This window comes from Nicotiana sylvestris, chromosome 10 (genome assembly GCF_000393655.2).
Source record: "Nicotiana sylvestris chromosome 10, ASM39365v2, whole genome shotgun sequence".
Taxonomy (NCBI): Eukaryota; Viridiplantae; Streptophyta; class Magnoliopsida; order Solanales; family Solanaceae; genus Nicotiana; species Nicotiana sylvestris.
Window position 1 is genome coordinate 103,211,509 of NC_091066.1, and position 15,469 is coordinate 103,226,977.

At 38.0% G+C, this 15,469-nt stretch overlaps 2 protein-coding genes across 2 annotated transcripts; both read left to right on the plus strand.

Moving 5' to 3' along the window:
• The first annotated feature begins 4,604 nt into the window (after positions 1-4,604).
• LOC138879768 (uncharacterized) lies at positions 4,605-7,506 on the plus strand. The gene is made up of 4 exons (XM_070159399.1): positions 4,605-4,799; positions 5,297-5,944; positions 6,058-6,172; positions 6,899-7,506. The coding sequence occupies exons 1-4, from the start codon at positions 4,605-4,607 to the stop codon at positions 7,504-7,506; spliced, it is 1,566 nt and encodes a 521-aa protein (XP_070015500.1).
• Positions 7,507-11,167: 3,661 nt separating this feature from the next.
• Positions 11,168-14,167, plus strand: LOC104245388 (receptor-like protein EIX2). The gene has a single exon (XM_009800989.2). The coding sequence runs from the start codon at positions 11,168-11,170 to the stop codon at positions 14,165-14,167; it is 3,000 nt and encodes a 999-aa protein (XP_009799291.1).
• Positions 14,168-15,469: the final 1,302 nt, after the last annotated feature.

Sequence of the window (15,469 nt, forward strand, 5' to 3'; positions counted from 1 at the left end):
GACCAAAAATAGAGTCAATTACTTCGATTTGGGATCTAAAATAAACCGGTGACTAGGGAAATCATAAATTATCCCAAGGGCAACTCTGAATAAATAAATAATCTCATTTCGATTAATGTCACTTTAATTGAAAAAACTCCCCTATCCCCTCGGAAAAAAGAAGGTGTGACATGGCCTACATCAGGATCTCCCCTGAAGGCGTAATCGGGACAACCCCGAGCCCGAACCCTTTCACATTGGAAGCCCTGTCTGTGAACAAGGTCCAAACTTCTGATGTCGTTTCCAACACTATCACCACTTCTTTACTGACCAAAAGCAAAAACCCGAGACTGAAATGGGCCATAAAGTCGGCAAAAATATGTAATAAGATCGATGTCCTAGGCATATATTAAATATCAAATTCACTAATTTCAACTGCCTATTTGGCCAACCGACCTGACAACTTAGGTATGAAGGACATTTCGCAAGGGAAAGGTGGTCACAACGACTATGGATGGCATTGAAAATAAGCCCTAAGCTTTTGAGAGGCGACTACGAGAGCTAAGGCCAGTTTTTTGAGGTGCGGATAACGAGTTTTCGCTCCTAACAAAATTTTGCTAACATAATATACAAGAAATTGTGTACCTTCATCCACCCAAACTAGAACAGCACTTACCGCTACCTCTAACACTGCTAAGTATATTAGCAGCTATTCAGTTTCCCTTGGTTTAATGAGTAGCGGGTGGCTTGACAGATAACGTTTCAGGTCCTTCAAAGCCTGCTGAGATTCTAGAGTCCATTCAAAAGTATTCTTCTTCTTCAGAAGTCAGAAGAAGTGATGATATTTTTTCGAGGATCGAGAGATAAAACTGCTTAGAGCGGCCAATCCTCTAGTTAGCCTTTCTTACGCTTGTCAGCTGGTCTGGGATGTCCTCGATGTCTTTGATCTTATCAGGATTTATGTTGATTCCCCTTTGCGAAAACAAAAAATCCAAGAGCTTACCGGATCCAACCCCGAATGCACATTTTTTTGGGTTGAGCTTCATATTGTGATTCCTTAGAATATCAAAGATTTCTTGGAGGTGTTTTAAATGATCACCTACATTCAAAGACTTGACCAATGTCATCTATATACACTTCCATTATTTTACCTAATTGTTTCTCAAATATCTTGTTCATGAGCCTCTGATAAGTGGCTTCGGCATTTTTAAGACCGAATGGCATCACATTATAACAATATGTTCCGATGTTCATTATGAATGAAGTTTTTTTCTGATCCTTTGGGTTTATCTTAATTTGATTGTACTCGGAATAGGCATCGAGGAAACTCATAAACTCGTGCTTAGCCATTGCATCAATCATTTGATCAATGTTTGGCAGTGGGAATGAATATTAGGGAATGCCTTATTCATGTCTCTGTAATCTACAAACATTCGGAGCTTGTTATTTTTTTTCGAAACTACAACTACATTAGTTATCCAGTAGGGATACTTTACCTCCCGGATTGACCTGATGTGAAGTAGTCGAGTTACCTCTTCCTTAAAAAACCTATTTTTGACCTCGACTATCGGGTGCTTCTTTGCCTTACCGGTGTGACACTTGGGTCAAGGCTTAGCTTGTGCACGGCCACCTCCAGTGGGATACCTATCAAATCTGAGTGCGGCCATTCGAAATAATCACCGTTAGTTTTAAGGAAATCGATAAATCTTGATTTGACTTCGGGGCTGCATCATGGTCCTAATTGAAATTTCCTCTCCAGGAATCCCTCAAACAAAGCCACTTGTTCGAGTTCTTCTTCCATGGACTTGGTTACGTCTGTCTCTTTCGGTACCTGAAAGTATCTCCGTACCTGGTGGGATTCCCACGACTCCTCGTCTTTATCATCTTCGCTTGGCTCGGGAGTAGGCGTCGGTTCCTGTAATTGCAATTTGCTGGTTTCCTTACCTTTACTAATGGAAACTAACACTGCGTTCATTTTTCTTGTTGCTGGTTGATCTCCTCTTATTTGCTTGATTCTATCTAGGATCGGAAATTTTAGCAATTGGTGATATGTTGATGGTACGACCTTCATCTCATGTAACCATGGTCTACCTAGGATTATGTTGTAGCTGATGTCAACGTCCACCACTTCAAATAAGGTGGTCTTTGTGACCCCTTCAGCCTTCGTCGACAGTAGGATCTCCCCTCGGGTTGTCGCACTTGCTAATTTAAACCCGATGAAGAGCTTTGTTCCAGGAATGATACTTCTAGTTAATTGGGTTTGTTCCAGTACTCTCCATTGAATGATGTTGGCCGAACTTCCTTGATAAACCAAAACACATTTAATCTTGAAATCTAGAACATTAAGAGAAATTACCAGGGCATCGTTATGCAGTAGAATAAGTCCATCAGCATCTTTCTCTGTGAAGGTGATGTCGTCATCCGAGACTTCTCGGAGTCTCTTGTTGTAGGTCACGGGTTGGCCGCCGAGAAGGTTACACCATTGATTTATTCCCTCTAAAAATCATGTTGATAGTCAACCGAGGAGGGTCTTCTCCTATCTTCGACGGTTCTGCATTTTCCTGGCTGCAGCCGTAATTATTCTTGGCTCGGTAGCTCAAGAACTCCCAGATATGGTCGTTCTTCAATAGCATTGCCACCTCTTTGCATAGATGTCGGCAGTCCCCAGTTCTATGACCATGAAATCCATAGACTAAAATTCATCTCTTTAGCTATTTTGACTTATTTTGAGATGGACAATTAACCCATCAAGGCATTTAAATGTGTAGCATGAACATAAAGAAGATGCAATTTAGCAACTATCATAGTATAATAGTCTTATCATAGCTAATTTTAGCATGCGACAATGCACAGAATCTCATAACATGGATTTATCCTAAATTCGAGTAACAATTAAATTTATATTGTGGTTTTAAGGATATGTGATTTAATCCAAAAGCAATTGATAAACAAGGAATTAAATAGATAAATTCGAGAATAAAATAAATCAAACCGGTATGCAAACCAAATCTCGACCACGACCTATGGCAGTCTCGAAGTGTGATAATAAGAATGACAAATGATAAAGCAGCTCTGATGAGCAGTAAAGTGGAATAACAAGAAAGTAATGAACGTGCATTTTCTTATCAGTCAACCATGATGGTTACAAATGGATAGGATCCCCCTTTATATAATAGGGGAGTCCTAAATAAGGTACACTTCTAATTATAGTAGGAAATCATATTTGACAACTGATTAACCGTTGAGAACCAATCCATTTCGAAATTCACGCCAAGATCTTCGGTCCCTTGCGGGTATCTCGCTCTTTCCATTACTGAATTATACAGTCATCATCTCGAAGTATGCCCTCTCCTGACCTCGGCGAGTGATATCGACCTCGATCTTGGAAAGGAACTTCGACCCCAAACTCGACGTCCTGGCCTTCCGACGTAGTATCACTTTTTCCATCAAAGGACGAAATCGGGTAACCCCAATTTTCACTGTATACACATGGGCATGTAGTAGATAATACAAACAAAATAAGATCCTAGCTACTAGCATTACTAAGAAGAATACTCATTCATATGTATATGTGTGTCTTGTAGTTTCCGTAGGCTCCTCCCTTTCATATAGTATAGTTAAACAACTCTCTTTTATCATTTCTAACTAGAAAAAAAATCACATTTAGATGTCAAAGTCTTAATATACCTTATCTCCGTGGAAGCTACCTGGCTAAAATTGCTTTTCCTCACTAACTCCTTAATTATCTGTTAAATGTTCTCAATCTACTCAAATCGATGAGTCGGAAAGTTAGCAACTTCATCATACCCATTTCAAAAGCTCGGATTTTGGTCAAAGTTAAAGTTAACTATCAGTCAATAGGGTCAAAACTCGAAACAAGTTTCATAAATGGTATGCCCATAAGCTAAGAAATTCAAATTTATGTTCAAAGTCCAATCTTAACTTAGATTACTATGTCAGAATCACATAAATGCGATTTTAGAACACTTGAAATCTCTAGTTTTAATCATAAAAATCCATGAGGAATCATTTATATAACTCAAGGAAGGTCTTAGAAATGTTTCCATGGTGATTCCATTTTAAAAAGAGTGTAAAACCGCATCTTAGAAGTCTGAAAACATAAAAAACAATAGTTATTTTTTGAAAAATCTGTTCTTTAAATATTTGGGGTTGACCGTGATGGTGGAACCTCCTTCGCATTCACGGAGCATGATCTAGCAGGGCTATATCACTTGCTCGGAAAAGGTCTCGCGATCGCAAAGACGTCTGGACTGTAAAGAATATAGGTTAACCTTAGTAGTTAACCTTAGTTAGCTTAACTGTAACTGTAATTAGTTAACTTAACTATAGTGTTAGTTAGTGATGTACAGTTGTCCTTAAGTAGTTAGTAAGTTAGTTAAATACTGTAGCTTCTTCTTCTTTTTGATTTGAGTCGGTTGTATCAATATACAGAGCATTGTTCTTCTCTGATTTTCTCTCTCAATTCGTAATCTCAATTTCTTTCTTTAGCTACATATTGTTAAATTCTTCATAGTATCAGAGCATTAATCGAGTGATTCTAGGGAATTTCTTTGCGGAATTTAAGATAGTTCGAGAGAATCTAACTCTAGTTTTGGAGTCTATCAATGGCGATTCCTGAGAATTCGACTGATAATGAGAACAATGGAGATAATGCGAGCATTGGAGTGATACCTAGCTCGATTGTGTTAGATCACAATCATCCTTTTTACTTGCATGTCTATGATGGTCTAGGATCAATGTCTGTGGGACTTATTTTGACAGGTATGGAAAATTACTCTCTCTGGAGCCGTGCAATGAAGGTAGTATTGTTAGGAAAGAACAAATGTGTTTGGTTGATGAATCAATATCGAAGGAGGATTTTGGTCCAAATCTGGGAAGTCAGTGGGATCGGTGCAATGCAATTATGACTTCATGGCTCATGAGCAATGTGAGCAGAGATTTGGTAACATGAGTGCTATTTTCTTTGAATGCACAGAAGGTATGGGTTGCTTTCAAGGAGTGTTTTGACAAAATGAATGCATCCAGATTGTATTACTTGCATAAGGAAATATTTACCCTAACATAGGGGACTTCGTCAGTACCGATTTATTTCACCAAGCTAAAAGATCTTTGGGCAGAATATGACTTAATACTGCCACCTCCTACATCATCCACTGAGTATATTGAACAATTGGAGTATCAACAATTGCTACAATTTTTTATGGGATTGAATGATAACTTTGAGTATGCAAGGAGTCAGATTCTATTAATGCCAAGTTTGCCATCTCTAGATAAGGCTTATGCTATGGTAGTTTAGGAAGAAAGCAGGAAATCATTTACTGGTGGTACCTATGGGAAAACTGGGCATAATGATCCTACTGCTTTGTTTACTGCCCAATCTACATCTAGACCAAGGAGAAACTATAGTTTAGAATGTGATTTTTGTCATTTGAAAGGCCATACTAGAAATGAATGTTATAAATTGATGAAGTGTGAATTTTGTAACAAGACAGGGCACTTGAAGGAGAATTGTTACAAGATTATTGGATATCCATCTGATTTCAAGCAAAAGAAGAAAGCAAATGCAGTCATGAATGGAGCTGGACAGCAAGGAATGACAGTTTCACCAACTACAAACATATATCAGCCAAACAGCAATGTTGAACTAGCTCAATTTTTCACCAAAGAACAGTATAATCAGTTGTTGCAGTGGCTGAGCAAAGGTTCTACTGCAGGAGCTAGTGCAAACATGGCAGGTAAGTGCTTTTATGGTAATGTAGCCTTATGTGAGAACTTAGAACTTTGCAAATGGATAGTAGATATTGGTGCTACTAACCACATGACTGGTGATAAGAGTTTACTGAAAAATGAAACTTCAGTAGGAAATTCAGGGCAAGTGCAGTTACCTACTGGAGATTCAACATCAATCTCACATATGGGAGAGTGTCAACTCACTGGAGGTGATGTACTGAAAGATATGTTATGTGTACCAGCTTTTAAGTTCAATCTCATGTCAGTCTCTAAAGTGACAGAAGATCTCAAATGCAGTGTTACTTTCCTAAATGTTGTGTGTTCCAGGACCTCTTATCTGGGAGGGTGAAGGAGATTGGTAGAAAAGAAGAAGGTCTGTACATATTATCAGCAGCATTAGGGAAGACAATGAATAGAGTTTTTGCAGCAACTAGTAAAGGAGGCATGGAGATATGGCACAAAAGAACATGACATGTTCCAATTCAAGTTCTCAGAAGGATTCCTAGTATACATCATTATAGTGGTAGAATAGATAATGACTCATTGTCTAAATGTGAAATTTGTCCTTTAGCTAGACAAACTAGAGTACCTTTTCCAACTAGCACTAGTAGAAGTTTATATGTTTTTGACTTGATTCATATAGATGTGTGGGGACCTTATAAGATTGCTACTCATATTGGCATGAAATACTTTCTTACATTGGTTGATGATTTTACCAGATGGACTTGGGTGTTTCTTATGAGACTTAAATCTGATGTTATTTTCTTACTCAAGAACTTTATTTGTATGATCAAAACACAGTTTGGGAAGCAAATTTAGGTGTTTAGGTCAGACAATGGGAGTGAGTTTTTTAACAGTGCATGTAGTGGCTTGTTTCAAATGCATGGGATTGTTCATCAAAGCTCCTATCCATATACTCCCCAATAGAATGGAGTTGTGGAAAGGAGACATAGGCATATACTTGAGACTGCTCGAGCAATCAGATTTCAAGGCCACTTACCTGTTAGATATTGGGGACATTGTATTGATGCTGTTGTATATATAATCAACAGAATTCCCTCCTCTGTCATGGGACATAAATTACCATATAAGTTACTTCTGGGTAAATCACCTTCATTGACACATTTAAAGGTAGTTGGATGTCTATGTTTTGCTACTAATCTGACAGGCCATGATAAATTTGCTCCTCGAGCTGTGAGGTCAGTCTTCCTAGGATATGCTGCACATCAGAAAGGTTACAGACTTTTGGATTTGGAGAATAGAGTATTTTTTATAAGCAGAGATGTAGTGTTCTATGAGGATATATTTCCTTTTCATATATCAGAAGAATCATCAGAACCATTATTCCTGGATATAACTCCAGTGCCAAGACAAGATTTTGATGAAGAACCAAATGTAGTGGTGGTTAGTTCTGTTGCTAATACTCATATTAAGGGAACCAAAATGTCATGTTCTCCTACTCTGACTCTATTTCTCTCAAATGAGCAGGACATTTCACATCCTATTGAACATAACAGTGTGGATAGTCTTGGTGATTCTCTTATTTTACCTCCTGTTGAGGAAACTAGAAAATCCACAAGAGTATCTAAGCCTTCCATATTGCTTAAGGATTATGTTAAAAATGACAAGAAAAGCTCTGCAAGTTACTGCAAGTACTCTATTTCAGAGATGATTGGATATGAAGCTATTTCTTCAAAATATCAAAGCTACATGGAAAAATTTTCAGTAGAGATGGAACCTACATCATATTCAAAGGCAGTAAAGGACAAGAGATAGATAGAGGCAATGCAGACAGAAATCAAGGCATTGGAGGATAATAAGACTTGGGAACTGATATCCTTGCCACAAGGACAAAAGGCAATAGGATGCAAGTGGGTTTATAAGATTAAATATAAGGCATCATGAGAAGTTGAAAGGTTCAAAGCTCGATTGGTGGCTAAAGGATATAATCAGAAAGAAGGCTTAGACTATCAAGAAACCTTTTCATATGTGGTGAAAATGGTTACTATTAGAAGTGTGTTTCTATTGTAGCTTCAAGGCAGTGGTATATTCATCAAATGGATGTTTTCAATACTTTTTTGCAAGGAGATCTATCTGAGGAGGTATATATGAAAGTACCTCAAGGTTTCAATGGACCAAAGGCTGAACTCAGAGTTTGTAAACTACTTAAGTCCCTCTATGGACTTAAGCAAGCATCTAGACAGCAGAATCTCAAGCTCACATCAGCCTTGGTGGATGTTGGATTTCAACAGAGTCATTTAGATTATTCTCTATTCATAAAAAAGGTAGGAGATCGCATGGTGGTTGTTCTGGTCTATATTGATGATCTTCTTATCACTGGAGATAGTCCCATCATGATCCAACAGACTAAGGATGATTTACAAATTTCTTTTAAGATCAAAGACCTAGGAGATCTTAAGTACTTTCTAGGCATAGAGTTTGCACGAAACAGTGATGGTCTATTAATGCATCAACGCAAGTATGCCCTATAACTTATAGCTGAGTTGGGGCTCTCAGGTTCTAAACCTGTATCATGTCATATGGAGCCAAATGTGAAGCTTACTACTGCTGAATTTGACACCATATAGGTACTTCTGATGATACATTATTGACTGATCCAGGGCCATATCAAAGGCTTTTGGGAAAGCTTCTTTATTTGACGGTTACAAGGCTAGATATTTCTTTTGTTGTCCAAAGTTTGAGCCAATTCATGCATAGTCCTAAGGTCTCTCATATGGAAGTTGCACTCAAAGTGGTCAGATATATCACAAATAGTCCTGGGTTGGGAGTTTTCTTGGCTGCTAAGTGCTCTGAATCACTTTCAGCATTTTGTGATGCAGATTGGGCTGCATGCCCCAACACAAGAAAGTCAGTCACAGGTTATTTCATTAAGCTTGGCTCTTCCTTGATTTCTTGGAAGTCTAAGAAGCAGTCCACTATTTCTAGAAGCTCAGCTGAAGCTGAATATCGCAACTTAGCATCCACTGTTGCAGAGATTACATGCATTATTGGTTTACTCAAGGAGCTAGGAGTGGATCATAATTCCCATGTGCCTATCTACAATGATAGCAAATCGGCTCTTGCTATTTTTGCCAATCTTGTATTTCATGAACGTACGAAGCACATTGATATTGATTGTCATTTCATTCCTGAAAAGATTCAACATGGTCTTGTTTCCACTCTCTATTGTCCTACAGCTGAGCAGGAAGCTAATATACTCACAAAGAGACTTGGTCGACTTCAGCATTCATATTTGATGTCCAAGCTAGGTTTACTCAACATTTTTCCTAGTCCTAGTTTGAGGGGGGGTGTAAAGAATATAGGTTAACCTTAGTAGTTAACCTTAGTTAGCTTAACTGTAATTGTAGTTAGTTAACTTAACTGTAGTGTTAGTTAGTGATGTACAGTTGTCCTTAAGTAGTTAGTTAGTTAGTTAAATATTGTAGCTTCTTCTTCTTTCTGATTTGAGTCGGTTGTATCAATATACAGAGCATTGCTCTTCTCTGATTTTCTCTCTCAATTCTTAATCTCAATTTCTCTCGTTAGTTGCGTATTGTTAAATTCTTCATGGACTAGCTAGACCTCCGCTTTCGCGGACAAGGCATCGCAAACGCGAGGAGTTAATTGGGTCAACATCCTTGTGATTGCAGTGCATACCTTCGCGATCAAGCTTGCCTGGGACTTTCCTCTTCGTGATCGTTGATTGATTAGTGGGATCTCGGTGCACCAGCATCAACAAAATTTGCAACTTTGTAAAATGGTCTGAATGTTCAAAAACTCACCCGAACCCCTCGAATCTTTATCAAACCACTTCAACAAGTCCCAAATGGTAAAACATTTTATACAAAGGCTCAAAACATACATTAGGATCGGATGAATACTCAAAACGAGGATTTCAATTGTTACAAGTGAAGAATTGTTGCGAATCATGAAATAATATAGTAGAATTATAAACAAAATTAAAAGTGTTGCTATCACTTTGTTATAAATATCAAAAGATCAATTTAGCTGAAGAAACTTTCTTAGAAAAAAGTTTTAAGCTAGATAAAATAAACTTTCTAAACTATTTGGATATGAAAATAAGCCATATATGTTGTATACGATTGAAAAAAAAAATCTTTGTAGATCACTTCATCACATAATTTATATATATAACTCCCATTTATCAATAGTAGTTCATATTTCAATTGCTGTTCAGATTTTTCGCCAATTAGTTTTGATGCTATGTAACCTAATTTTTGCTTTAAAATGTTGGGAGATTGATGTATATTTTCTTATGAAATATGTGTGAAATGGCACTAGTTTTTATTTTTCAACCATTTGAGTGAGAACGTGACGAAATGGAAAGAACGGACAAATGGAGAGAGCCAGAACCCTGTACCAACTACTTTACCGCTTTCCAAAAGTTAATACTATTAACTTTGATAATGAGCCTTAATACAAAAGAAAGTTCTAACTAGTGAATACTTTATTTGTAGTGGAAGACTTTGTTTGTGTAGTGGCAGTTCAATATTCATGCATCTAATCCAACAAAATTTTCTAAAAAAAGGTGCTGCATTTGACTTTATTTGTACTGTAAAACTTTGATTGTGTAGTAGAAGTTTAATATTCATGCATCTAATATATTGGTAAAATTTAGCTTTGATATGTGAATAGATCGCATAATGACACGATATTGCTTGGAATAGGTTGTCCCCGAGATAAAATGGTAAAGTCTGTTCCTGCAAGAAGTGTCTCCGACCGGATAACTCCTTCCGGGGAAGACAAGAGTCATGTCCTGGCGAAGCGCCCCAAAGATGGTTTCGACCATCAGTGAAGTAATAGCTCGGGATCTAACTTGGTCGTCAATCGTCCCCGAAATATTAGGAATACATTTATATCCAATATACTAGATACGCCTCCCACAATTGGTGAGTATCTCGGTAATTACCAACCGCTCAACGCGACGTGCGAAAAGGGGGATGGGCGTAATTCATTCAGATGCTATCGAATTAACTCACTACTAAAAGCTATTGTATTTTTGCTAAGCAATTTCTCTTTACTTTACGAGCATGGTGGCACATAAAGACACTCAATAAGATTATTCTTTTTTTTTTTTTTAGCTTACTTTCATTGCTTTATTTACTGTTCATTACAAACTACTGAATTCAACCAACAATTGCGACCTTAGTCGCCGCGGTTTTCGCATATGATACTTTTAATAACTAAAGCGTTAATCTCAAAATTAAAAATAAAAGGGATGTATTATTATTACCATTTCCCAGATTAATTAAGGTGACCTTCAGAGGAGAATAAAAAATATGTGTGAACTCTAATGATTAAAAGTCACATTCCAGTGTTTACACTTGTGAATGCAGAACGACTTGACCAGAGGACCTTTATCCTGTACAACTTGCGCAATTTTAATTTTTTGGGTACAACTTGCGCAATTGTTTAAATGCAGCAATGTCCTGCAGAAATTAAAATTGAAGAACTAAAGAAAACAGCTATGGAGTATCGTAAATCTGTTTGTGCTCTGTTTATTTTTCTTTTTGCTGTCAGCAGCCTTGAGATTGTTTGCGCCCAAATTCGTCGTACCAATGTGAGTTGTTTTGAGAATGAAAGAAGAGCTCTTATACAATTCAAGGAAAGCCTAGTTGATCAATCAAATCGCTTGTCGTCATGGACTGGAGATAACTGTTGCAAATGGATGGGAGTTGGTTGTAACATCGTAACTGGCCATGTCGTGAATCTTGATCTTTCTAACAAATTTCCTAATGCTGAAGACTTGGCCACAGTAATGAGCAGGGAGAGCTGGAAGAAGTGGGAGAAATTCAAAGGAACTGTATTAGGAGGTGAGCTAAATCCTTCTTTGCTTAAATTAAAGCATTTACGTTACCTCGACTTGAGCTACAATGACTTTTCAAGAATTCAAATTCCACCATTTCTTGGATCGTTGAAAAACTTGAGACTACTTAATCTTTCATGTGCTGGCTTTGGTGGAAAGATTCCTCATCATCTTGGAAACCTATCAAGGTTAGAACATTTAAACATAGGAATTTGCAAAACCTTTTTTGTTGTAGCGCATAATTTATTTGAAGCGGATAGTGTTCCTTGGGTTGGTAGGCTTACTTCTATAAGAACCTTACACTTTGTTGGATTGTCCATACCAAATAGTGAAGATCTTTTTAATTCAATTAACATGCTTCCTTCATTGTTGTCATTGAGCTTGGTTAATTGTAAACTCACTAGTTTTCCATCTCGTATGCATGTTAATTTCACTTCTCTTACTTCACTTGATATCCAAATGAACTTCATGGAATCCACTATCCCTAAATGGTTTTCCAACCTGACAAGCCTAGTCAATCTCAATCTTGGTTTAAATGCATTCAAGGGTTCAACTGATTTCTTTGAGCAACTGAGGGATCTAGAAACACTAGATCTTCAGGTGAACCAATTTGGCGATCCAGTGCTAAATTCGTTATGCAGGTTGAATAGCCTTGTTTATTTGGATTTATCCCGAAATCAACTTAAAAGCTCAGATTTTCATTGCCTTAGAAATCTAACGTCTCTTTCGGTCCTTAAGTTGACTGGCAATATGTTGCAAGGGCCTTTCCCTGAGTCCCTAACAAGTAGTTTCTGTAGATTGCGCGTTCTTGATTTGACTGATAACAATTTCAGCGGGTTACTTCCAACATTTATTAGAGATCCATCTAGCTGCTACCAAAATTCCTTGAAGGAGCTACACTTACGCAATAATGTGTACAATGACTACTTCCCTGCTGGACTGGAAAGTCACAAGGATCTTGAAATTGTTAATCTTGCCAATAATTCATTGTATGGTCCCATCCCATATTCAATCGGTAAGATAACGAATTTGAAAATCCTGTTAATTTCAAACAATGACTTGAATGGGAGCATTCCATCTAGTATTGGGGAACTATCAAATTTGGAAGATCTGGACATCTCATACAACTTATTCACTGGTGTGGTCACCGAGCTCTATTTTGCTAAGCTTAGCAATTTGAAGAACATGCAAATATCGGGGAACTCGTTGGTTTTGAATGTTAGCTACACATGGGTTCCTCCTTTTCAAGTCAGAATGATAGGGATGTCATCTATAACAGTAGGGCCTCGTTTCCCCCCCTGGCTCGAAACACAGTTACAGCTTGAAAGGTTGATCATGTTCGATGCTAACATTTCAGATACGATCCCTGCTTGGTTTAGAAATATAACAGTGTCTTTGGGAACCATTGATCTCTCCAATAACAAATTAGCTGGTGGCCTAGAAGCTTTTTGTGATGCTCAACGTTTGTCCACCATCGATCTCTCCAACAATCTGTTATCAGGAAGTATTCCTTCATGTTTCGGGACCCTTCAAAGATTAATAACACTTACTCTGTCAGATAATAATCTCGAAGGTCATATCCCATCTTCTTTAGGTGCTTTAGGGATTCAACTTAGCTATTTGCATTTGCAAAACAACAGGCTAAGCGGGAAGCTTCCCTCGACTCTTCAAAATTTGACGAATTTGAGATCACTTCACTTGGGAGAAAATAATTTCAAGGGTACTATCCCTGCATGGCTTGGTAGGAGGGTAAAGTCATTGCAAATTCTGAGACTAAATTCAAATGAATTTTTTGGTGACATTCCCTTACAACTATGCCAAATCCGTTTCTTGTGTGTTTTAAATCTTGGTGGCAATAACTTGGATGGAAGCATCCCTCATTGTTTTAGAAACTTTACTTGCATGAGAATCAAATCAAGGTTGGACACTTCTTTTGGATTTCGCTATAATGAGAGACTTGATCACATTATGAAAGGGAGATCTCTGGAGTATTCTGATAGTCAAATACCATTGCTTAAGTTCATGGATCTTTCAGAAAACAACTTTATAGGAGGTATCCCGGAGGAATTAACAGAGCTAGAAGGATTGCTGAGTTTAAATTTGTCAAGCAATAATCTCAACGGAAGCATCCCAAAGATGATAGGCAATATGAAACAACTCCAGGCCCTCGATTTGTCTCTGAACAAGCTCTCCGGTCCAGTTCCTCAAGGTTTGGCTTCTTTGAACTATTTGAGCTACTTGAACTTGTCATTTAACAAATTATCAGGTCCAATTCCTACTGGAAATCAACTCCAGTCATTGGATGACCAGTCCATCTATGCTGGAAACAATGGGCTTTGTGGATGGCCACTCTTGAAAAGTTGCCATGACAAGAGATCAACATCTCAGCCAAATCTTGATCAAGATGATAAAGGTGACGCGGAGTCTAATCATTTATGGTTCTACGCGGGAATAGGACCGGGTTTCTGTGTTGGCTTCGTAGGGGTGCTTACTATTTTGCATTTCAAGAAATCCTGGCGTGTCATGTACTTTCAGTTCTTGGAGAAAATCTACAAGAAGTTATATGTTGCAATTTTTCTCATCATTGCTAAGTTTCAAAGAAGAGGCTGAAACAGAGAACAACAGTACCAAGGAATTCTTAGTAATCCCACTACTTATTACTTGTTCAGAAGATTTGTTTTCAATTTGTATTACCCGGACTATTTTTTTCTTATGCACGAAATTTGAGATAAATCGTTTATTAATTTTGTTTAGCCTTAAAAATGGATAACAATTGAATTTATACGTCGTTTTAAGGATATGCGGACTAATTCAATACAAGTGATTAATAACGCTAGATGAGAAAATTAAAGATAGAATAAACAGCCAAACCAGTAGTAATATTGAATCCGGGCTTGGTTATGAGCTTAACAATTGGCCTGCATTTGGTTCGGAGCCAAACACTTATGCAGAACTATCAGCAAAAATAAAAACTTAGAATAACTTTTAGAAGTTGAGGAGACAAATGTATATTGTCTTGATATGCGTGTTATAGTGTCATTATTGAATAATAAACTCCCTTTTATATAGTAGGGGAGTTTTACCCTAAGTATAATTCTAAGAAAGGTAAAAATCTTCCTTTTTGCTAATCACTGATCTGCTACCGATACGGGCCGAGATCCACGCCGTGATATTTGGTTGAGTGTGGATATCTCAGCCCTTCATTAATTGTGCACAACTGTCTGGTAATGCTTTCCAAGGTCTCGGAGCCTTAACCGGATCCGGGGGGCATTATCACGATGGCCCCGATGGTAGGTGCTTCGTTCGGGCCTTGGTACGAGAGATTCCTGTCTTCAATTCTGATTCCGTATAGTTATGTCCTTGCTTTGTATTCCCTCTACCGGGAAATCAGGATGCTCGCCAGCCCCGGTTTTACCCGTATACAGATAATCCCCTCATTTTACAAAGAGTAGGCTTGCCAAAACAATGAGAAACGATAGATGAACCTCGGTACCTTTCTTCCTATGTCGCGGCCGAAACGACAAAGAAGTCGGAACGTCCCATCAGTCATGTCATTCTGACTTCGGGCACGTGTCAATCGCCGGCTGGTTGTCTCCAAATGCGAAGCGTCGCATACTCCCCCTATAAAGTCTTCTATCCTCTGTTCTTTTCCCACTTTCCGATCAAACTTCAAACTTCGAGTTTTCTAGCTATCACCAAACTCTCTCAAATCTTCATATCTTCATCTTTGATCTTCAAATTCTCACAGTTGTTCTTAGGTTCTTACCTAGATTTTCTTCATATCTTCATACTCAGCTCTTCATCTTTCAAATCTTCAAATTTTTTCTTCAATTAAAACGTTTAAATCAGTTCCTTAATAGGCTGCCTTTTCATCTTCCCAACCGACCGCCAATACCGAGGCGGTCGCTCCCG